The 21,798-nt window shown below is 51.8% G+C and overlaps 6 protein-coding genes across 6 annotated transcripts; 3 read left to right on the forward strand and 3 right to left on the reverse strand.

Annotated features, from left to right (window-relative positions):
• Positions 1–6,111: 6,111 nt before the first annotated feature.
• Positions 6,112–8,287, forward strand: PG998_009877 (ERCC4 domain-containing protein; the record flags this gene model as incomplete). The annotated part of the gene is made up of 2 exons (XM_066876693.1): positions 6,112–7,470; positions 7,523–8,287. The coding sequence occupies 2 exons, from the start codon at positions 6,112–6,114 to the stop codon at positions 8,285–8,287; spliced, it is 2,124 nt and encodes a 707-aa protein (XP_066728849.1).
• Positions 8,288–8,624: 337 nt separating this feature from the next.
• Positions 8,625–10,421, reverse strand: PG998_009878 (carbohydrate-binding module family 35 protein; the record flags this gene model as incomplete). Its single annotated transcript, XM_066876694.1, has 5 exons — positions 8,625–9,492; positions 9,605–9,682; positions 9,787–9,908; positions 10,019–10,143; positions 10,238–10,421. 5 exons carry the CDS (start codon positions 10,419–10,421, stop codon positions 8,625–8,627), a joined length of 1,377 nt encoding a protein of 458 aa, XP_066728850.1.
• Positions 10,422–10,738: 317 nt separating this feature from the next.
• On the reverse strand, positions 10,739–11,869 carry PG998_009879 (uncharacterized protein; the record flags this gene model as incomplete). The annotated part of the gene is given in 5 exon segments (XM_066876695.1): positions 10,739–10,894; positions 10,952–11,180; positions 11,240–11,328; positions 11,340–11,428; positions 11,485–11,869. The coding sequence occupies 5 exon segments, from the start codon at positions 11,867–11,869 to the stop codon at positions 10,739–10,741; spliced, it is 948 nt and encodes a 315-aa protein (XP_066728851.1).
• A 1,371-nt stretch (positions 11,870–13,240) lies between these two features.
• PG998_009880 (Peptidyl-prolyl cis-trans isomerase-like 3) lies at positions 13,241–13,821 on the reverse strand (the record flags this gene model as incomplete). The annotated part of the gene is made up of 2 exons (XM_066876696.1): positions 13,241–13,660; positions 13,744–13,821. 2 exons carry the CDS (start codon positions 13,819–13,821, stop codon positions 13,241–13,243), a joined length of 498 nt encoding a protein of 165 aa, XP_066728852.1.
• Positions 13,822–17,230: 3,409 nt separating this feature from the next.
• PG998_009881 (uncharacterized protein) lies at positions 17,231–18,188 on the forward strand (the record flags this gene model as incomplete). The annotated part of the gene is made up of 2 exons (XM_066876697.1): positions 17,231–17,884; positions 17,946–18,188. 2 exons carry the CDS (start codon positions 17,231–17,233, stop codon positions 18,186–18,188), a joined length of 897 nt encoding a protein of 298 aa, XP_066728853.1.
• A 1,698-nt stretch (positions 18,189–19,886) lies between these two features.
• On the forward strand, positions 19,887–21,638 carry PG998_009882 (uncharacterized protein; the record flags this gene model as incomplete). Its single annotated transcript, XM_066876698.1, has 3 exons — positions 19,887–19,920; positions 20,198–20,472; positions 20,538–21,638. 3 exons carry the CDS (start codon positions 19,887–19,889, stop codon positions 21,636–21,638), a joined length of 1,410 nt encoding a protein of 469 aa, XP_066728854.1.
• Between the last annotated feature and the right edge of the window lie 160 nt (positions 21,639–21,798).

Raw genomic sequence — 21,798 nt, forward strand, 5'->3', positions numbered from 1 at the left:
CCCAGATCCCAGGGTGCCGGCCGGGAAGGAATGCAGGAGTAGTCGGTCTGGCCTCGAAGGAGTCTAAACACCCCTTTGCATGAGGGCTTTCTGTGCGGCCACGCTGAACTAGTTGCCGCGATTTCCTTGAGTCGGCATGTGAGTTGTGTCTTCGTCGCAACGGCAGGGGAGAAAAAGATTGTAAAGAAGTTGCAGAAGGACATGCAACGGGGGGAGTTTGTTAAATTTCCCAAAATCCCCAGATCATTAGCAAACAGGGACCAGGCCTAGACTTGCGCGGCACAGTACTTAGTAGGTACAGTCGCTCCTCTTACCAAAACCGACAGGCCTGTTGCTGTTGGTAGGGATTAACGAACGAATGTGGATGGATGGGCAGCGCTGCGCGTGTTGCCTGTGTCTGGTCTTTCGTGCTTAGCGAGTCTCCCGTTGAATACGCACACCACAAACAAGTGACTGCTTGTGAGTTGTGTCGTAGGAAGATTGTCGCGGGCAGCAAGAATGGCAGTCACAGACGACACAAGGGGTATAGCGGTTATTATCTGCGCCCAGCATAAAATCAGGGGGCGAGAAGAGAACGAGTGCAGCAGGCTGGGCCGTGGTGTTGGTGGTACTTGGGTAGTGAGTGAGTGGTAAGCAACCCGATCATGGGCCAGAGACTAGAGGCGCCGAGATGATAAATTTGGGGGTCAATTGATGAAACATATTCGGGGTATGGCCATGCTGGCTCACGAATGGCCATGTCCACCTTTTCCTGTCCCTGCCGCCATGCCCAAACAAGCGGACCAGCTATGCAAGGTGCAGGGTCGCCGGCTCAATCCGGCATAGGCCAAATTAAACTCGCGTCGGCTGGGAAAGACGAGGGTCCCAAGCGTTGTCAGCCTTTGATTGGGATTTCTGGTCAGAGATCGTCCATCACGTCCATCGCCGGCACGTTCTGTATGTAAGCGCGGAAGTGGTGGCACAACCCTCCTTTCCCATGTGCACGCCATCCATCGTACAGAGAGTCAGAACCAACCTCCAAGTTACACCTCCCCGTAGCGCCCGATGTGGCACGAGGGGGAAATCAAGGGCTGCGTGCATGCAGATTACAGCAGGCTGGGCTGGGCTGCCGGTGTAGCGCTGCATTCTTGTGGCTATATATAAAGACATCACTAACTGCCGCTGTGTTGATTGGTGGCGGCGTCGAAGAAACGTCTTGAAACGGTCTGGTGAGGTTCCATGTCGAGAGACAGAAGACTCGTGCAAGTCCTGTCAATGACGAGGAATCTGAGACCTGGAACGCAACGCATCAATCGGCCAGGCTGGTCAACCACCCACATGCATCACCATCTCACAAAATCCAGTTGACAGCGGCAGTGGTAGTGCCTGAAATGCTTCAGACGAAGCTTGTTAGGGGAAAGTAACCCTCCCGGAAGCGCCTATATGTATTCTAGGCGGCCATATAAGAGACAAGAGGTTCGGAGTGGAACACTTGAATCACGATAGGTTTTGGAAGACAACGCACGCGACGCATCCATCCCCCTACTCGGCCTCTTCAAGCTACAACTTAGCAGTTTAAGTAGCCAACCTAGTAAATGCCACGAAAGCCAGCAGGCGACTCATTCAGGCGGAGACAGGTGCAGCATCCTGACAGTGCAGTGCGCAGTGCAAATGAAGACGCCGCCCGACCAACCCCAAAAGTCGACGACGGGTAACGAAGGAGGAAGGCGATCAGCCGGCGACCGAACCAATTTGGTGTGAGCGGTGGCTCGATGTAGGTGCGCTTTGGACGCATTTGGTGCAGAGCATACTGGCAGTGGGTCGTTTCTCCCTAGCTCGCGCAGGAACCAACCAGGCTTGCAGCTCGCCATGCCAGGGACCAGGAGTGCAGAGAGAAAAAAGCAAGGGACCAGGAGAGGACTAGGCGGGAAAGGGGGGGGGAACCAACAGACTACGTTCTGTGAACGAGTGCCGGTGTCAACTACCAGAGGAAAGCGATTCATCAAGTCTCCTCCAATGCCAATAGTTCGATGTATGTTACTGACTCACCAATTCCAGTACGGAAGATTGCATTGAGTAATAAGGAATATGCATGCTGATCAATCGTGATGATTCGATTCTTTGAAGCTGTCCGTGATGGTGATGGCCTAGCAACACTACAGCGATAGCGTATGCAGAAGCGGGAAGCTTGAGCCTTCCAGAAATTTAAGCGTGCAACGGCGCGATCCAATATCAGTAGTGCACTGCAGCGAGTAGATGGGATAGTGAAGAAACATATGTCAGTCATCAGTCACCGCAGACCCCTACGATTTAGTCGCAGAACTATCGGTGGAATCTTTTGGAGAAGCTTGCCATCGTTCTTATCTGTCTTCTCCAGTTCTCCAACACTGTACGGTAATTGCAATATCCATTGCCGCAGTTCGCTTGACGTGCGATCGTTTTCAAGGCTGTGTCGTGGAAGCAGATGGCACGTTCGTTGGTGGTTCACTAGTTCTTCGTGCCGCATGCGGATACCCGATTACATACATACCAGTTATGGCTGACATATTGCATGCAGATTGCGGAAAAGGGGGGGATTGCGCCATGGCCTTCTGACTTTGTCATAATAAACACCACATCGATGCAAGTAATTGAACGAGTTCCCATCACGCAAGAACATGCTCCATTCTGTGAATAAAAATAACCTCCGACTGGATTGGGCGGGCACAATATGTAGGTAAGCCACGTTGTTCTCCACATCAACAACAACAACAACAACAACAACAGTCACAGAGTATTTCCTGTCATTCCATGCATCGTCGGAAGACGTCATTATTAGAGGCTGTGTTACGAGAAAGGGGCTCCGGTTCCCGAGACCTACGATATGTCCCGGGTCACTGTCGGTGTCAGTTCCCTCTGAAGACCGCCTGTATACATGCATGTACGGGAGGGAGGGTCTGGCACTGACAGTCGCACTTACAATGCGATCGTGCCCAACTCAAGGTAAAAATGAACCGACTCTTGCGTGTGCTCGGTCGTGAATCGGGACGGGAAGCAAGGTCTAGACCACCCGAAAAATAGATGCGACTGGCTGTGTCGTGATGGGCCACTCAAAAATCCTGGTTTTGTGTGTAATCCACCAATGCCGGTACTTTGGAACGATCGTCGTCCGTCGATATCTCGGTGCCGATATAGGTTGCATGGGGATTGGGGTCGGACATTGATCACCGTGATGAAGTTGCAACGCGCCATGACTTCTCTGGTCGCGAACCCGGTAGTTCATTTAAATTTCCGTGTTGGCCGATTTTTCATCCCATGATGAAACATTTGTACGCAGCTTCTGATAGGTAAGTCTACAAATCCTTCCGCGGAAGTGTACCCGGCGCGGCGCCACCGGTGGGTGGAGTAGCCATGCTAGAGCTCCGGTCGGGCAGTGTGAGGAAAGTGTCGCCAGACTTCTAACTGTAGCCATGTGGAGTGGCAGAGTGGCTAGGGCAGTTGCAATGTCCATTATTTAGCATCGCCTATCTCTGAGCCATCTATCTGCTGCTACTGCTACGTTGATTCTCTAGTTAATACAACATTGACGGTGCGTATCACGATGCCGGGGAGTCCATTCTGCACCCCGCATTCCCGCTTAAATACAACCCGCTGCCAGGTACATCCCTTCCGCTGCACGGCATCGAGTAACGACGGGACGGCTATTCACAGGTACGTACAGGTACAGTAAACATGGAATGTCTCGTCTACAGTGATCGACCACCCCTGCCAGTATGACCACGTCAAACCTACACATCATCAAGCCGCAACTAAAAACGGTTGTCTTCCAGCTGAGCCTGTATAAAGCTAGAACATCTTAAATCTCGTATTCCGTTGTGTATATACTTTTGGGGTGCTAGTCTTTCTTTGCATACTGGCGTGCGGTCGAGCAGCGGCTCTTAGCACTTCAAATTTGTGCCATACTCGGCATGCCAACTGCGGTGAACTTGTTCGTCCGTTCAGCTCGACTGCCACTGTACCGCTCCAAGTGGATGATGCATAGAATATACCAAATGCGATTGGCCTAGCAATGCTTAAAGTTTCTTGGGTTACTGCTCATTGAGAATGCAACCTCGATATCAGAGTCCCTTCTCCCACGGGATAGATAAGATATCTCACTGGGCGTACATCCAGCCAGCCCCCCCCACGTGCTAGTGCAACTGCAAAAACATGCGTCGTGGTCCTGACAGGTAAGGGACACCAGCACATTCTATTATTGGAGAGAGGCTGCTCTAAATCGGATGTCATCTCGTCGTATTGGTATATGCCAACCAAGCCTCTGGTAACCGTTGCAAGCTTAAAAGACGAACGCCTCCTCAAGTCATTCTAAAGCCCTAGAGAGCGCTAGATGTATCAATGTAACGAACCCAGAAAGGTAAATGAAACTTTCTCTTAGAACACCTATTTCCACCTACGTTTCTGGCACTTCTATCCCATCACACTTGATCTGCGAGTGGCCACTTCATGTGATACCGCACTGACTCCCACGTAAAAAGCGACATACGCGGCTCTTACGACTTTCAAATGAGGGCGCAGAGATAGTCTGTTGGTTTTGAACGACTGCAGTTTCTGGTGGAGATGGGACATTCTCGAATCTGGAGTGCCACCTTCCCCTGCCCTGCGTCACTGTCATGGCCATGGCCTTGGCCTCCCCCGCACACCAGTCTATGTATGCACACTTAGGAGGGCAGCTCGGCTCTCAGGGCCCAGGCGATGCTACCTTGGTGTTGTTTGAGTCCTCATTCCGGGGACTAGTCTACTGCAGGTCTCAGGTGAGATATTCTACAATATCTCTGTGCGTTCACCTTCAACCCCGCCGGCAGTCGCGCTTTGCCCAGTAACCTATCAGCCTGGCTCAAGTGCCGGAGTCGGAGATATGATAACAATAGTGCCCCCTGAGTGCAGTATGCGTTATAGTGCTTGTTTTAATAGGGCCCTCGAAGAAGCACGTTGGTTGAGGAGAATGTGGTATGAGAAGGGCCCGCTTCCCCATTCTGCTGGCATATTGTTGCCTCGAATAACTATCTTAAAGAGATCGCATGCAAGGCGGCAGTTTGTAGAGGCAAATATATGCCTTGGCACAAACACGGTATCACACCGCTATGCCGAAACCTGTGTTTGCTATTGGTGGCCTCCCTGGACCTGCAAGAGACGTTGTATTTGTGAAGGCTGATTCTTACAGCTTCCAGTCTGGTGTGAACCCCCCCGATCTTCCCTGCGATTAATCTCTATCGGCTGGAGAGTTCGGTACGTTGGCTGGCACAGTCTACCCGAACCTCTTAAATATCTTTGAGGCAGAGATCTTTGAGGCAGAGATGACTAGCACGGTTCAGGAGTAACTTCAAGGCCAGGCAATTATTTTTTCCGATCTTGCGTGCACGACAAGTACTTATTGTTAGTAGATAGCAAATATTGCATGCGGCTTGGGATAGCATGGGCAACGTAGCTTTTTCGGTAATGACTTGATGCTATAATGATTCATAATATGACCCCTTGTGCGCCCTGAGGTTCTCTGGGCGAGTGTCTTATCTCAGGTGACATTCATAGCTTCAGCAGTGTACTAAGCCCAACAATATTAACATTTCGGGTCGTCTTACTTATTACATAAGTTAATATAGCTGAATCCCGGGACAACATTCGTCGCATATTTGAGAGGCTAAGGATGAGCTCAGTTTACAGATCAAGGTTCGTCTGATTCAAGGGCTCGGCATCCATCTCGGTCCTGCCGCGGCTTGTTAATCTGCCCGGTGAAACAATGAAGATAGCTGACGAATATTGAATACGAACAAACCCTGAAGGATTATGAATTCTTCGATATTGATTTGTCTTCATCAGCTTGTCGGCGTCGTCAAGACATTAGGTAAGCCATGTGACTAAGTGGTGTCACGTGGTTCTGCGTCTGTTTCGTGGGCATTATTCGCGTAGCAAAGTGGGATTCAACGCGTCACCACCTTTCTCAACCCCAAACTTAATTTTGCTTTAATCAATCGACTGGCTGGCTTTAAGCGACATCCAATAGGAGCTTTACCTGTCTGATTGCCATGAGGTCTTTTTGAGAGACAGCGGCCGAACCCTGCCCATCTCGTATCCGATTCTTGCTTCAAACCTCTCAAAATGCCCGCCGAAGTTATCGACCTCATCTCGAGCGACAGTCCATGCCCACCATCCCCACCTTTGAACCCGGTGCGCGTGGGAATCACATCGTCACCACCTAAACGTGCTTCGTCCTACGAAAGCCTTCATGTAGACGACATACTCGGCACGAATGATGCCTTTCCGGCCGGAACAGCGCGAGTTGCCGTGAACCCGACTCGGCCCACGACCAAACGCGATAATGATTACCTCTTCCTGGAGGAAGACTTTGATACAACGGGTGATCTTGACGGCTTCGATACGGCTAGCAACAGAGCGCCGCCAACAAATAACACCAATAGCCGCAGTAGCTACAGCAGGGCTTCAACATGGATAGCTGCGAAAACAACAACAACAACAACAACAAAAACAGGGGCCAAAGTCGAAACCAAGGGTCCCATGCGCTCTACGACCTTTGGTAGATGGAACTCAGTCGCCGAACCTATCGATAATAGTAGCGATCCCTTCGATCTGACGAAAGACGATGACCTGGAAATATCACCATGGCCAAATACAACTCATATGGAAAATCTAATTGTGAAAGGACCCAGCGCAGCTAGTAAACCGCCACGAAAAGGGAAAGAAGATGTACACAACTCAAGTGACCCTTTCGCTGATAGCTCGCCGGCCCGACCCAAGGCAGCTTCAAAGGCGGCTGTCAACCTAGACTTGGACATTCCCAGCGATCTCTCCTTCGTTTCGCCTGTCAAATCAAGAAAGCAGGATAAAACGGCTTGGGATCCCATATCTAGTTCCATGCCAGAGCCCCACGCGAAGTACGGATCCAGTCCCGAGAAGAGCCCAGATCATCGAACCCTGAAACGTAAAGCGGAAATTCTCGTACTCGACGACGATGACTCAGACGAAGTTCCAGAGCTCGACGCAATCGACTTTTCCAAACTAAAGAGTAAAGGTCTAGGTCGATCTTTCAGCGAGTCACCACGAAAGGCTACCAAAGTCCAAGCACAAGCGCCCAAAAAGACTACAGCGTTGACTGCGGACCAAAAAGAATGGGAGAAGAGACGCAAGGAGAAGACCCGAGAAGCGGAAAAGGAGCGCAAGCGTATGAAAAAAGAGGAAGCCAAGAAACAGCGTGAGAAGGAGAAGATGGAAAAGAAGGCACTGGATGAAGTCAACAAACTGAAAACTGACAAGAAAGCGTCCACCTCGGAAATGATTGTTGATTTGCCTCAGAGCTTTGCACCTAGCATTTCATTGCAAATCAACAAGATTCTGGAAGATTTCGAAGTACAGTGGCACACTTGGCATAGCCATCCCGTCGACCACATAGTAAAGTGGCGAAGGAAAGTCGAATCCCGTTATAACGAAGACCTGGGACATGTGAGTAATACCAATTCTCTTCCCAAAGTAACTACTTGCTCATTCAATATAGTGGGAGCCAGTACCGCTGCGTATCACGCCTGAAAACCACGTCTTGGTGGTCATCGAAGCACCTGAGTTCGTTAAGCTCGCGCTTGGGACCGAGGGCCACGATATTGATGCCCATATGTTGAAGATGAGAATGCGTTTTCCTAACGAGAAGATCATCTATCTCCTCGAAGGCATCGATATTTGGATGCGAAAGAATCGGAATGCTCGCAACCGGCAGTTCACCAATGCGGTTCGCGGCAGTGGCGATGATGCAGCTGGTCCGTCTAGGCGAAGGAACGCGGCAGCTCATGAAATTGTTGACGAGGACACCATCGAAGATGCACTTGTCGCCTTGCAGTGCCACCCAAGTATACTCATACATCACACTGCCGTTGCCGTCGAGACGGCGCAGTGGATCGGGGTCTTCACGCAGCACATCTCCACGATTCCATACCGCAAGGCGAAGGATCTGACGGCAGTTTCGGCGGGGTTCTGTATGGAGTCGGGCCAGGTGCGAACGGGCGACACCCCGACTGAGATATTCGTCCGCATGCTGCAGGAGAACGCGCGCATCACGGCTCCGATGGCGTACGGCATCGTCAACAAGTACAAGTCTGTCTCTGAGCTAGTAAAGGGATTCGAGGAGGAGGGTCCCCTCGCCTTAGAAAATTGTAGAAAGAGCGCGAACAAGGACGGTGCTCTTACTGACCGCACGCTCGGTCAGGCCGCGAGCAGGCGGCTGTACAAGGTTTTCACGGGCCGCGACGATAACAGCACTGATATTTAGAGCTTCTTGGAAAGCATATGTTAGTTGTCATTTTTGGCATTGCGGCACTTGAAAGTTTGACGGATGGTCCCGCCAAGGCGTGTATAGGTTTATGAGCTTTTGGAACATCATTGATACCCAGAGAAGTGGCCAGCGAATGTGTTTGGCTTGAAGATAGATTGAATGCAGTTTTAATCCACATTTTACTTCAAAGGGATCGACAAAAGTTACAAAGTAAAGATCACCCAGTCAGACCAGCACTATAACCGCCATCTGGAATGATACTCGATAGTAACAAGAGCAAGATGACAAGCCACAGCTACTGTCTGACACTGCCCTGTGGAAACGCAACCATCCGTCACTCGTCTTCATGGTACAGCTCAAGCCCCTCAACCTCCATCTCGAAGCCTTCCGTGCCGACGGCCCCCAACGTGATGGTGTTCAAGTCGCCTGCGTCGAGCCGCAGGCGCACGGGCACAGTGTGATGATGCCCCGCGCGCGAGTTGTATTCAGTGAGGTTGACGGGCACACCCTGATGCTCGCCATTGACCTTGATGTACGCTTCGCCGGCGTCCGCGTCGTTGACCGTGTACAGCACCGATACCCACTCGTAACCAGAAGATGAGGCTTCAAGTCCGAGACCAGTCACGTTCCGGAACGTCATCTCGTCTCCCGTGCGGAGGCGGTGGACCATGGGCTTCCGCTGGTGCTGTTGTTGTCTGGTGTTACTGGCAGCGGCAGCAACATGACAATCGACGTCATCACCAGGAAAGCACCGCTTCGTCTTGGCCACCAGGCCCCAACCCCCAGAAACCTCCGCCCCCGCCGCCGTGTACCGCTTCCTCGTCGCCGGGTAAGACACCACCCCCGTGGCGGCATCGACCTTCCACATCGCATGGTACTGTAACGTGACCTTTCTGTTCTTCGCGTCGACCGCGACAGGCAACCAGACGTAGTTGGACGCAGCGGTGCCCTTGCTGTCCCAGGCGTCGCCCATGTAGATGTGGGTCGTGGCCTGAGTGCCTTTCACGACGAACTCGTACGTGTTCTGCGAGTTGTACGTCTTCTCGGCCGCGGGCGCGATGTCCGCGGGCCCCGTCCAGGGGCCCGCGAGGGACGTTGACCAGAAGGCCTGGTTGGCGTTGGCACGGTAGCCTGTCTTGCCCGATACGATGAGGAAATAGACGCCGTCGGACTCGAGGATACCGGGGGGCTTCGTAGGCGCCCTTGGCTGTTGGTTCCAGTGAAGTGTCAGTAAGCGCGTACGGAGCACTCGTGGCAAAAGGTACCACCAGATCGCAAGGTTGGATGGGGGTCAAAATTATTTTTCTCGAATACGTACTCAGTGAGCTAGCGAGACTACCAATAGAGCCATCGCTGTTGATCTTGTTGATTTGTACCGTGTTGTGATCGGCGCTCGTTAGGAGATACCAAATGTCTCAGCGCAAAGCGGCCAGTTAGCCCAGAAGACAGACAACCATAACGGCGATGGCGACTCACTGGTAGTCTTGTCATAAAACATCCCGGTGTCTGAGTAGGAATACTTGTTCGGTGGCAGCAGGCCCTTGGCCTTTTGGCTATAACCACCGACGAACTGCGAGGAGGACAATGACAGGGCATTTCGGTCTTGCTGCCCGTAGAGCTACATGGAATGAACACCCAGAATGAGGAACAGTCAGCCATGCTATGTCTATTTACTGGATAAACGCAGATGTAGATATATTCAAGCTCATGCCAGGAATAGCAACTCACCCAGAATGATGAACCATTGGGACTTGCAAACTTGGGCCGCCACATGCCCGTGACGCTAGGAGCTTGTTTGCCAAGGTTCTCCCAGTTGACGAGGTCAGTTGACTGGTACATCAAAGGAGTTTGGTCTGTGAAGACGTCTTGTCAATCTTTCAGTCTTGTTTTGCTTTGGATGAGAAATGTAGTCTACTAGATCTTGATCAATAAAGTCAAGCAACTCACTGTCACTGGCACTATATCCGATCCAATACCATGTTGAGCCCCAGCCCCGTTGGACAACGCCTCCCCCATGTGCGTCGATTTTCTTTCCGGTCGTGTCATACCAAACAGCGCCGGGGACAATCCACGACGCACTCCAGGCTGTATGTAGCACTGTGAAGGCTGATGGAAGGAATAAGGACTTCATTTTCCTGGAAAATTGGATGAAATGGCCGAGTCAAACTACACGAGGTATAGTAAAAACGACCTGTATTGGGTGGGGAGAAGAGATGAATTTCTTGAAGGCAAGGCAACAACTCATTCATTCATAACTGCGTTCCAATGCTGACCTAGAATCAGTCGCTGATATATCTTTCCCACTTATGATATTAGGCGGCAGACCCCTTAAAGCCATACTCATTTGAGAATACGGTATCAAGACTCCGAAGTTGGAGTATTACCGCGGGGAATCACTAATTTCCGTCGAAGCAACGCTTGGTGAGGTTACATTTGCTCTGTCCCAATTTAGTCATCAGTCAGATCAACAAGCTCGACCTCTTCTCCGGAACTCAGTCTGGTTCTCTTGGAGGGTCGACCAGGAGCTGCATCCTGGGTCAGGTCGAAGTATTCGCCAAACTCTCGCTTGATTGGAGCACCGCCTTCACGCTTGACCCTCGCTCCCTAGAGTATGATCAGTTTGGCTCATATTTTTTTTGAATCCAGGAAAGGCAGTTTTACCTTCAGTTGTTCCAATCGCTCTCTCGCTAAACGGTCCCTTTCGGCGTTGGTCAAAGCCGCAAGTCTAGGCGAGCGAGGAGGTGGAGTGCGTGGAATGATCATCTCTCGTTTGAGTGCCTCTCTCGATCTGTAGATGAACCGAAAGACGGCAATGGGGCCACGATCTTCCACGAGTGGTTGGAAATCCGAGTATTTCGGAGCCCTCTCGAGTTGTGTGCCCTTCTCGAAGCTACTCGCAGTTAGCTACGAGATGTATAAAAAGGATGACAGCGGCAGCTGTTGACTGACTTTGTTCCGTGCGAGACGGCCTTTCCTTTCAGCGACTTTTCGCTTAGCTCGAACTTGTTGTTCCTGATGTTGCCTGGGCGAGTCGAAACCTCCCCCCAACGATGCCACGCATGACTTTGACCTCGATGATGCCAAGCTTCTTCGCAACCTTCATATCAGACTTCACACGCTCGTGCTGAGCTTCGTCGACTAAAGGCTGTTTGTTAGCTGTACTCCGAACAAGGCAATAAGTATGCCGTACATACCTGTAGTAACTGAAGCGAACTTGAATTTCCTCAGTTCCCACTGATTAGTAGAAGCGTTGATCTCTTCTCGGCCATAAATCACCGACTCATCTTGTAAGGGGTAGTAAACGGCCGGGTTCTTGAAGATTTTGCCAATGACCCAGTGGCCGTCGACATAGACCTGCAAGGAAAGAGCGTGGTTGAGGTAACCCCAATCGTACGTTCTGTTGGCGCCCATACGGATGGTGAAGGGCATGTTATCGATACACTCGATGTACTTGGTGACGGTGGGGTGAGGTGCTTCTTCATCGTCCTCGCCAGCATCGGGAGCGTCGTACTCGGTGGCATCTATACCGTTGATCTGCACGGTAACATGGACACCGGGGACATCTTCGTTGATGGTCATCTTGACGGTCTTTGTGGATGTCTTTGGGCGATGGGGAGACTCGATGTAGCAAATTGAAGGCAGGCAAGGCAGATGATAACCCGAAATGTTTGTTTCACAATCGATGCCGAGAAAAAAATGCTTGTTCCGCCCACAATCGCTCACAAGCGATGTGGAGAGAAATCGTTTATTCCAATGGCTCAACAATGAACCAACAACATCTTTCCCAGCCTCAGGTTTGGAAGGCACGACTGGGCGCTTATTTCGGTGAGCTTCAGCTGTCACTTCAACCCAACAGCATGCCGTATTGTGGTTCTGAAGGTTAGCAGGGAGTTATGTTCGACTCTAGGCGATTCTGATGGTCCTCATCTCCACAATGAATCGATGGCGACAACAATGAAGATGGAAACTTGCACCCATGCATCCGATTGTTGAAATAGGCAGTGGTGTAAGGAGAGGAGATTGCGCACGGACCATCGGCGACTTCAAGACATGGGATGGGGATATGATCAGTCGCACTCAATAGAAGCTGCCATGTTACACAGTCCTTTTTTTACCAGGCTGGCGACTGATTATCAAGGCTAACAATATACATGCGCAGGTTGATTGCTGCAGGTGTATGACGGGGAAGGGATAAGGTCGGATGGTTAAACTACCAGGAACTAATATACCGACCAATCACCACCGTTTCCACGAAGTTTCCCATCTCGTCAGTATAAGGCTGAGAAGGCAGCACTGTCGAAACAACCAGGAAGTCGATGTATATGAGCTTTAAGCCTTTTCCTTTGCTTGTGGTGTGGATATATTTTATTGATTTAAGGCTCTGAAAAACCACTCAGGTCAGCATACAATAATCGATCGGTACCCGCCAAGGCCATACACGTAGAACGGCGAAGGACAAGAAAACATACAAATCGATTCCCACAAACAATTACCTGCGGCAAGTCACAGGCGATATGCCGTGATGGGCAGCTATTAACATCGAATCTAGATGACGTAAAATAGAGCTCATGACTGTTCTGCCGCCAACGAGTCAGGAATTGGTTAGCCATTGTACCATTCAATTCCATCGTATTTTTCGGGAGTCTCTCTGGTATATCGAAGCCACTTCATACTGGTCCAAGGCCTTTTCCCTCCTCAAAGTGTCTCGAAAGGGAGCAAAATACACCCATGACTACTTCACCGGGCCTCCTAGTAGATCTCTGCCTGGCACGCATGAGAACAGCAGCTTGTCCACATTAGGATGGAAAGGTACTTCCTGTGGCGTATTCGAGTATCATTATATCCTCAGTTTATTCGCGCCACTTGACCAACGAGCGAGGAGCGTGATGCAAAACCCAAGATGGCTGCAATGCCATGGCGTGCAAGACCCGAAATCGCGGTAGATACGGTCTATGCCAGGGGGTTGGCATGGACCGTGACTTTCTCAATGAAAGCCTTCTCTTTAGGCCGACTCTTCTTGTCGATCTCGATAGCTTCCAGTTTGGAGAGCGTCACAAGGCTGTCATCGCCAATGAGCTTCCCGAACACTGTGTTCAGCCCATCCAGATGGGCAGCCTTGTCGAACAAGACGAAAAACTGCGAGCCGTTGGTGGCCGGGCCTTTGTTCGCCATGGAAACGATGCCACGCATGTTGTGCTTCAGGGTTTGGCGGATTTCATCCTCGAAGGGAGCCCCCCAGATGCTCTGGCCAGCCTTTGGATTCTCCGGGGTCGGCTTGCCAGGACCCCCAGTCTGGATCATGAAGTTTGGGATCAGCCGGTGGAAGGGGGACTGGTCATAGTATCCCGATGCGCAAAGCGCCAAGAAATTCTGGATTGTTATCAGTAGGCATAGCATTAGGGGGAAAGGAGGAGGAGGGGGGTCGTCGGGACTTTTCCTGGATAAGTACATACCTCGGCAGTTTTGGGGACACTTTCACAGAATACCTCGATTTTCAGATCGCCGAAGTTCGTATGTAAAGTGACGGACATGGTGGTGTGGGAACTTTGGAATGACCTAGAAAGCTGGCGGAGGTTCGTCTAAGTAAGTTGGGGGACTTGATGATCGTTTAGCTGAGCTAATGTGTGTGAGATTTGGGCAGAGCTTCGGCTTCAGCAGCAGCTCCATTCACCAACCACCAAGAAACCAATTGATATGCCATTTCGCCGGCCCATTCCTTGGCAAGCTAAATCAATGGACCCCGCCAAACAAAGCGACTGGAGCACATGCGAGCCCCATTCCGCCCATCCAACTCCACTCTATACATTCAGTCATATACTTGTAAGCAATATGTAGACACAGGGCGGTAGATAGGGGAATGTCTTTCCAATGGGACAAACCTCTCAGGTTTGCTTCGAAGGTGGAGAGCATCAGGCATGTTAAGTGAACGGCTGGATTTAGGGTTTGGAAGGTCATTTCGCCATTTCTCTCTTTCTCTCTTTTGGGCAGGCGAGAGTGTATACTATTGCAACCTGATGTGGGGACTTCTGGCTTCACAGCAGAACGAAGCAGTAGACCGCTGCTTCTATCAAATACATACCTAGACACGGACAACACGCCGTACATTGCGGCGACGGGCTGCCTCTCATCCACACACGCAAGTTGAACCGGAGATACGAACCCATGACCGCGCTGCGGTGGTTACGCAGCTAACGCCATCACCCACGTTATCCGAAGGTCTTCCTTGGAGGAACCCACCCCACAATGTCAGCTTCCATCCAGTCCTTCCGCCCCCAAAAGTCCTAGATTCGCACTGCAGCACGCAGGTAGGTCATGTAGGGAAGCTTGGCAGATCAACAGGTACGTGGGCGGACGGCTCGCCACGATGGCCTAGCTGGTCGCACAACTGATCGATGGAAGACGAATCCTTCTCGCCATGTGCCCCCATTTGGCCAGAACATTGTACTGAGGGTCTCATGGTTGACAACCGGAAAAGGAATATGGAACTCAGCGGAAGGGAAGATTGGGTTGGAGTGATTGATAGGTACATGTATATATCCATGAGGCAAGGATAAGTGCTGAGCAACAACCCCCAATGCGAATACCCCACGTAGGTGTATCCATTGGTGTATGCGTGTATTGCTTAATTCCGACCTGCCAAACCGCCGCTTCGGTGCGCAAACTCCTCTTCTCGCATTGCTCTTCTGGGACAAGATCAACCTTTTAGTCATAGTAATATCCGGCATTTTGCATTTGGCTTGTCGAGTAGAGATATACTCATCTACTCCCTCTCCCTATGGATGGCTTATAGATCTTTTTCCGCCATTGCACCGCATGAAATATCATAAGTTGCTTTTTCCGATCGATGCAATATGAACGCCCCAGGAGATATTTCCTCGGCGGTCACCATGGAGACGTGGGCTGCATCTGCGGAAGTAGGGACGGACAGCGGACTGCCTTGCATAGGAGGTGCTGGGGGATCGCGGCTGATCTTAGCTAGGTTGCGTTAAGGTGCTTCTGCTTGAAGTTCTTAGTCGCTGTCACGGGGGAAATCCCACAAAGCGGCTCTTGGCCAACGTGAATAAAGCACTCAAATATACATCAGACCAACTCATAAGTTCAAGATTGGGTAGGTAGACTGTGATCGGGCGCCCAATAGGACTGTTCAGCCTACTATGGCCCTAATAACAACCTCCGTTGATCAACCCTCCATCATCCATCCATTCACAGGCTTGCACACCTAAGGTTGCGTGCTTACTTTTCTTAGTTGAGCAACGAGCTCTTATGAACGCGGCTAGTCTACCGTACCTGAGAAACGGCTGAATGTTTGTTTTGTTGTCAATGAGAGGGACAATGAGAAGAAAGAAGAGGGGGAGAGAGCGGGCATTATCCAGCCGGGTCAGCTCCTAGTAAGGAGGTATTCACCATTTCCCACTTCTTCAGTGGTTGTAACGCCAATGCCTGTTTTTCCTACTCGGAGGTTGCAGCGCAAGCCAACAACAAAGGCGAAGGTCGCATCCAACCAACTGCTGCTATTTGTTGCTACGCCCATGTGCAACAAGCAGCCAGTGAGTGGACGAGTGACTAAAGCCCGCAGAAAGAAGTGAGTGACGACGCCGAAGGTTCAGATACGACAGACAGCCTTTTGCCCGCCCGCAGTGGTTGCTGCGTACAGCTGTAGTGGAGCGAGCCCCTCTTGCGGTTAGTTAGTTTACTGAACTCACCTTAGGTGCTGAAGGTCTGTCATCTCATCAGCACGGCTGTGTGTACTTGCGTACCTAGACGCACGCCAGTCAATAATAACTTACATTTTGCTCGTCAATGATACATCCTTATTCCTCGGGCGCCCGTTTTCTTTCTCTTACCACACCCCGGCGATCGCAACATAGAAACAGCACAAAGACAGCGTGCACAGGACGATCCCATCAAAGCCGAGTCGAAAGCGCCAGGCCCTACCCAGCACCAAGCGACAAACAACCCGACAGACAAGGCCGATTTAGATGACCCAGTGGAATTTGTTCCTGGAACCAAGTGTGAGCCTGGGTGTACCCTTGCGATTGACGGCACGGAGCCTAGGCTGGCCTTTAGACTGGGAGCAGCCCCTCCAAAAGGATAGGCGACCAGCATCATCATCAATACTGTACTCTATTGCACCTGAGGAGTCCGCCCAAAACACATTCCCATCTTGGTCACGGCCCGCGCCCACGATTCCGAACCCCGTCGCCGAACCAGCCCCCAACACGTCTCTCTCCCCGACAGCGCCTGAAAAGGCGGACGAGGAGGAGAATACATGCCACCTCTCCGTCCTAGGTTTCGATCCAGTGCTCGACCTGCTCGCGGCTGCTGCATTCGTCCCCCGGCATCAGCAACTCCTCCATCGCCCGGCCTCAGCCTTGACCCAAGGCAATAATGACGGACCGGATACCCGCCTTCGTACGGGTTTCTGGCCCCCGAATAGCAGCTTTCTTGTCGGCTATCCTGGAATATCCGCGACACTGGTAGGTTCATCCTGATTTCCCGCAGAGCCTCGTGTGTGACTTGGTGCCTGCCGTCTGTTCAGCCCTTCCTTCGCCGCCGTGCCGTAGCGCACCCACACCACGCGGGGGTTCGCAGGACCATGAAACGTACGAGGCCTGACAACAACGACAACATGGCAAGACCATCGGCATTAAGTTGCCCTCGAGCTCTTGTTATTGTGGATTTCTCGTTATTGACTTTTATCATAAATAGCCGCGCATCGAAGGAAAAGTCGAGATCAGGCCTGCTGCAGGCTATTCGGCGCCTGTCGCTATATCCCTGGTCCGAATATGCCTCCAACGCAGGGAAACCATTCATCCCGCCGCCGAAAACGTAGCAAAGCGCCACCTGGGAACACCGCGACGAGATACAACTGATGTCGTCGGGAAAGAATTGCTATTATTTCGTTGCGCATCGGGGAAGGAGGCCGAGAACGTCATCGCAATGGACCTGCCCTTTGTGTTATTCATACCCTTTGGACGAGGAGGCGAAGAAACGAATAGAAGAATACCGCCAGCGTCGCTACAGGCACCCAACAGAGTGTTGGAGACGTATTACGAATTGGTGGTCACAGTGCAGCAAGGGCAGAGCGTGCAGAACAAATACGCATTCCCCGTGCCGTTACAGAGATATGATACTCTATCGACGTTTGGAATGTATAACCGGCCGGAGACGAAGATTGCGACGGTCGACAACGTGGTTACTTTGGGTATCTCCCTACCCCGATGGAGCTATGGCCCAATGGATCCTATTACCGTCTTCATCAAGCTTGCGCCGAACCTCGACTGGATGGCAAAAGCGCGGAAAGTGACGGTACAAAAACTCACACTCGCCATTGAAGAGGAGATAACGTTCAATCCCGAGGGCGACGAGCCGCAGAAGAAGGTCAACAGGTTACAGAAACACGTGCAGGCAGTTGGCACCAAACTTCCAGAGGCGGGATACGTTACTAATATGGGCTTCATCTTTCCTCATAAGGATCTCAGGGACTCGCAGGGCATCATACGCCGAGGCCAGCCGGCCTTTCCCAATTACGAAGTCCCATCGTTTACCACCACGTCAACTCTCTACAAAATCGAATTCTTCCTCACAATCAAAGTAAGTATCGATGGAACATGAACATGATGTACCTTCACAAAATGCTCACCTTGCATCGCAGGCACACCTGACTTCAGCTCGAGACATCACGTTGCGCCAACCTATTGTTATCTGCCCGATGGATCATCAGGCTTGCAAAGAAGAAATGGACGCAATTGAGCAATCGGCTAAGGAAGCCTCTCGTGTCGATCAAAATAACCCCATGCTGCCTGCGCCGACGATCATACTGGCAAACGACCACAACGCACTCAGGACACTCGGACTGTGCATGGTTGGCGGGCAAAAGAAACCATTGATCGATTGATGTGATTATCAGTTCTAAAATACAAGGACATGCTGCAAGCAACGCGCGCACTGGGAGTCGTTGGGGCTGACACCGCCTCTGTGCCTATATACGGCGATGGTTAATTTGTCGAAGTGACATTACGTCATTTGAAACCTATACCGACGCAGCTGGTTAGTGCTGTCTGGAATTAGGTGCTGGCTCTGATCCTGAGCACGGCTCAAGGACGGCTTGCTGTGCTTTGCCTGGGAGTCTGATTTACACATCACGTTTCCGGTCCCCTGAGCAATGGGAAGGAGAGGAGGGACCCCTCCGAACGGGCACGATACCATTTATTATCCACCAACTTTCCAGATACGACAATTATCAACCCGAATGTATAGGGCGAGGCGTTGTTCAGGCTCAAACTAGGACCTGTTGTCGACACTGTATTAATATCATCTGCGTCGATACGCTTGACTAGGAAGTACTGGACAGGCGTTCCCCGAGGGTAATCATCAACATTGAATTGATGATTATGGGCTAGCAAGATGCCAAAGGGATGCCCCTTAGTGGGGTACGAGCATACGGAATTAACGACTGGCGTTTCTGGAATGAAACTCGAACCGGACGGCCTGGGGCCATTAGGGGGGACATGGCGTCACGAGATCTGACATTACGGCAAGCACTTTCTGAAATGGGAGGATACCCAACCGCGCGGTGCTATGCGGCGTTTTATAGGGACTGTTTCTTCTTTTAATTTCTCTTCCGAAAGATATGGACAGGGGCCACGGAATTCGAGATGAGCAGCAGGCCAGGTAGAAGGCCCTCAGGGGGCCTGCCCTGCTCTAGCGGCCAGTCTTCCTGTCACGCTTTGGACACCTATTAATGATGATGATAGCCGCCCGACCGCGCCCTTTTTATAATTCTAGAGGGTGGTAGCCTTCGGTCTACATGATCTGCATTGGATTCGCGACGACGGGGATGGGGGTTCCTCCGCAGATAACCCCCGCGGCCCTGGAGTGCTTGGTGTGGCTGCAGCGGCCAAGCTGGAATCGTTGGACAAAGATCTCGAGTGTATATATTTGCAGATAGTGCGCTCTACCAAGTATAACAAAGGGAGTACCCAAATCAAGCTGGCAGACGCCGGGAATCCATGGCCATTTCGAGATATTGGTGATACCTTTTGTCTGTCCGGAACTCGTATTAGTTGTAGAGGGAGTATCCCTTGCTTTCGCTAGAGCTTGCTCTCTGGACCACGTGCTGAGCTAAACTCCCTCTTTGTTCTCTCTTCTTAGCACATCTATACATATATTTGATCGGATACATGAGGCACCGCTACCCTATAGGTAGCCACCTACATTATCTAGCTCTTAAGAAATTATATCTAGATAAGATAGCCTTCTAGGGATTTAAGATACCTAAAGAGCTGGTTACTAAGATTTTGAAATCACTGTATATATTCATCTAAGACGCTTTAAGTTATAACTGAAGCGTCAGGGAGTTTGGCCGAGTGGTTAAGGCGCTGTGTTTAGGATGATGCTGTTTTACAGTATATCTTTAAACCGCAGTCCTTCGGGGCGTGGGTTCGAATCCCACAGCTCTCAATTTGTCTTTTTACTGAATTCTATAATTAGTGATGCTGTTGTTTTGCAGCATTTCCACGGTTGAGGAGATAATGATCTTGGCATTGGCAGTACATCGGCTACCTTGCATTTTGGCATCTTCGAGGACAATAACATGGCGCTGCAACTCGCTGGACCTTCAGCGCCGAGTTAGCTTTTGTACTCTTTTGGCGGGGCTAGAGCCAAGTAACGCCGACAGCTTTTGGTTGCCGTCAATTGCTCAACTTTTTATTTCGAGTGTCCATGAACTTGGCTCTTGGAGCGCATATTCTTTCTCGGCCTGTTCGCTTCTTTCTGTTCACGCTGGAAGCCTCCGGCCGATACAAACCTGTGATCATTCACGCCAATCCCTTCTCAATTGTAGTAAAACCCTGTTGCAATCATGGCGTACGACGACGAAGACCCCACCGCCGCCCCCCCCACCAGCCATCACCCAAGATGATCCTTCGTCGAAACCCGAGATCATCGCAGATGCCGAAGACGCAGAGGCCGACGAAGCCATTTCCGACTTCCGCAAGTTCGCCTCGTCGCTCCCCGGCGGCGGCGCCAAAAACGGTGGCGGCACCAGTGGTGCGCTGGGCAAGAAGGCGGGGCCCCACGTCTCGGGCAAGACGGTGCGGCGCGGCGAGAAGGACTTCGAATCGCACGGCACGCGCCTGCAGGACAACGCGCTGGAGACGAGCCGCACCGCCATGCACGACGTCCTCAGCTACACGCGCACGCAGATGCCCGGCCACTACATGACGGGCTGGTACTTCCGGGGCAGTGGGCGGACGAGCCGACCGAGGACGAGAAGCCCGAGGGCCTCTGGCGGCGCGATCGCGTGGTCGCGCTGGACGCCGAGAAGGGCTCGATGATGAAGAGCATGGGGCGTGTGCTCCGGGGCGCCCCGAAGAACGTGCCGGGCTGGGATAAGACTTGGTTGCTGCCCGAGGAGGCGCTCTACCTGGTGGAACGGGGAGACCTGCTGTTGCGCTGGCCCAGAGGCACGATTGAGGATATATTCCCCCTTCCCCAGGAGGAGGACGGGGTAAAACGAGAGGTAGCTCGGGGCGAGGATGTGGACTACGAACTGGGTCTGCCGCTCAGTCTTCAAGCCGCATACTCACTCTTCATCGGCAACGATGGCGACAGAGGGAGGGTCACATTAGAGAAGTTCCAGGTCTACACACAACTGCGACGTGCTGGTTATTCAGTATCGAGGGCCAGTCCGCTCCTTGACCCGCCGCCTCCCTCCGACCCTCAGACTCTCTGGCAGAGGCTTTTCTCCCTGATATCATCACCGAAGTCGGACACTCCTAAATCTCACCCAGAACTTGGCCCCCTGGTCAGGCCAGGTCTCTATCGATCCTACGCGTCAGTATACCACCAGCTTAGCCTCATTCCCAGACACCGGCCGACACCGACACCGAACACGCCTGCACCCGAAGGCCCCTTCACGGTGGCCTATCACGTGTTCAAATCCCGCCCCGGCCTCACCAAAACAAAGCTTCCATCGCCTGACTTCCGCATCGCCGTCGTCAACGCCCGCACAACCAACGTCCCCGACCTCGCCGAGATGGAGGCTCTTCTCGACTCGTCGCCGTGGGACCCGCCCAACGCTAAGAGTGGTGCGGGAGGACCGGGCATCGGCCACATGTACCAGAGGCTCAAGCACGGCTGGAGGAATGTCATCGTGGCGGTCAACGACAATGGCATGGTCAGCTACTTGGAGTTTCTTGAGACGGCATTTGGTGAGGAGAAGCTGTTCGAGCGCTTCGATGCCAAGCCGCACGTGGGTGGGAAGAAATCTGGCGGCGGCCGGAATCAGAAGGGTGGGCGCGGTGGTGGTAGAGGCGGACGTGGCGGCCGGGGTGGTAGAAGGTAGGCATGATGATGTTGATACGCTTCCTGCCTTGCGACCGAGCTATTATTCGACCTTGCCAGACGTACCTAGTTGAAACGTCATCGTACCATGTATCCATGGTCCCGGCCTGCATCCAGAGATAGATGATACCCTACGTCAGTGATTGAAACCTTGATATCAA

This window comes from Apiospora kogelbergensis (assembly GCF_038363985.1).
Source record: "Apiospora kogelbergensis strain CBS 113332 chromosome Unknown utg000006l_segment0_segment0, whole genome shotgun sequence".
NCBI lineage: Eukaryota > Fungi > Ascomycota > Sordariomycetes > Amphisphaeriales > Apiosporaceae > Apiospora > Apiospora kogelbergensis.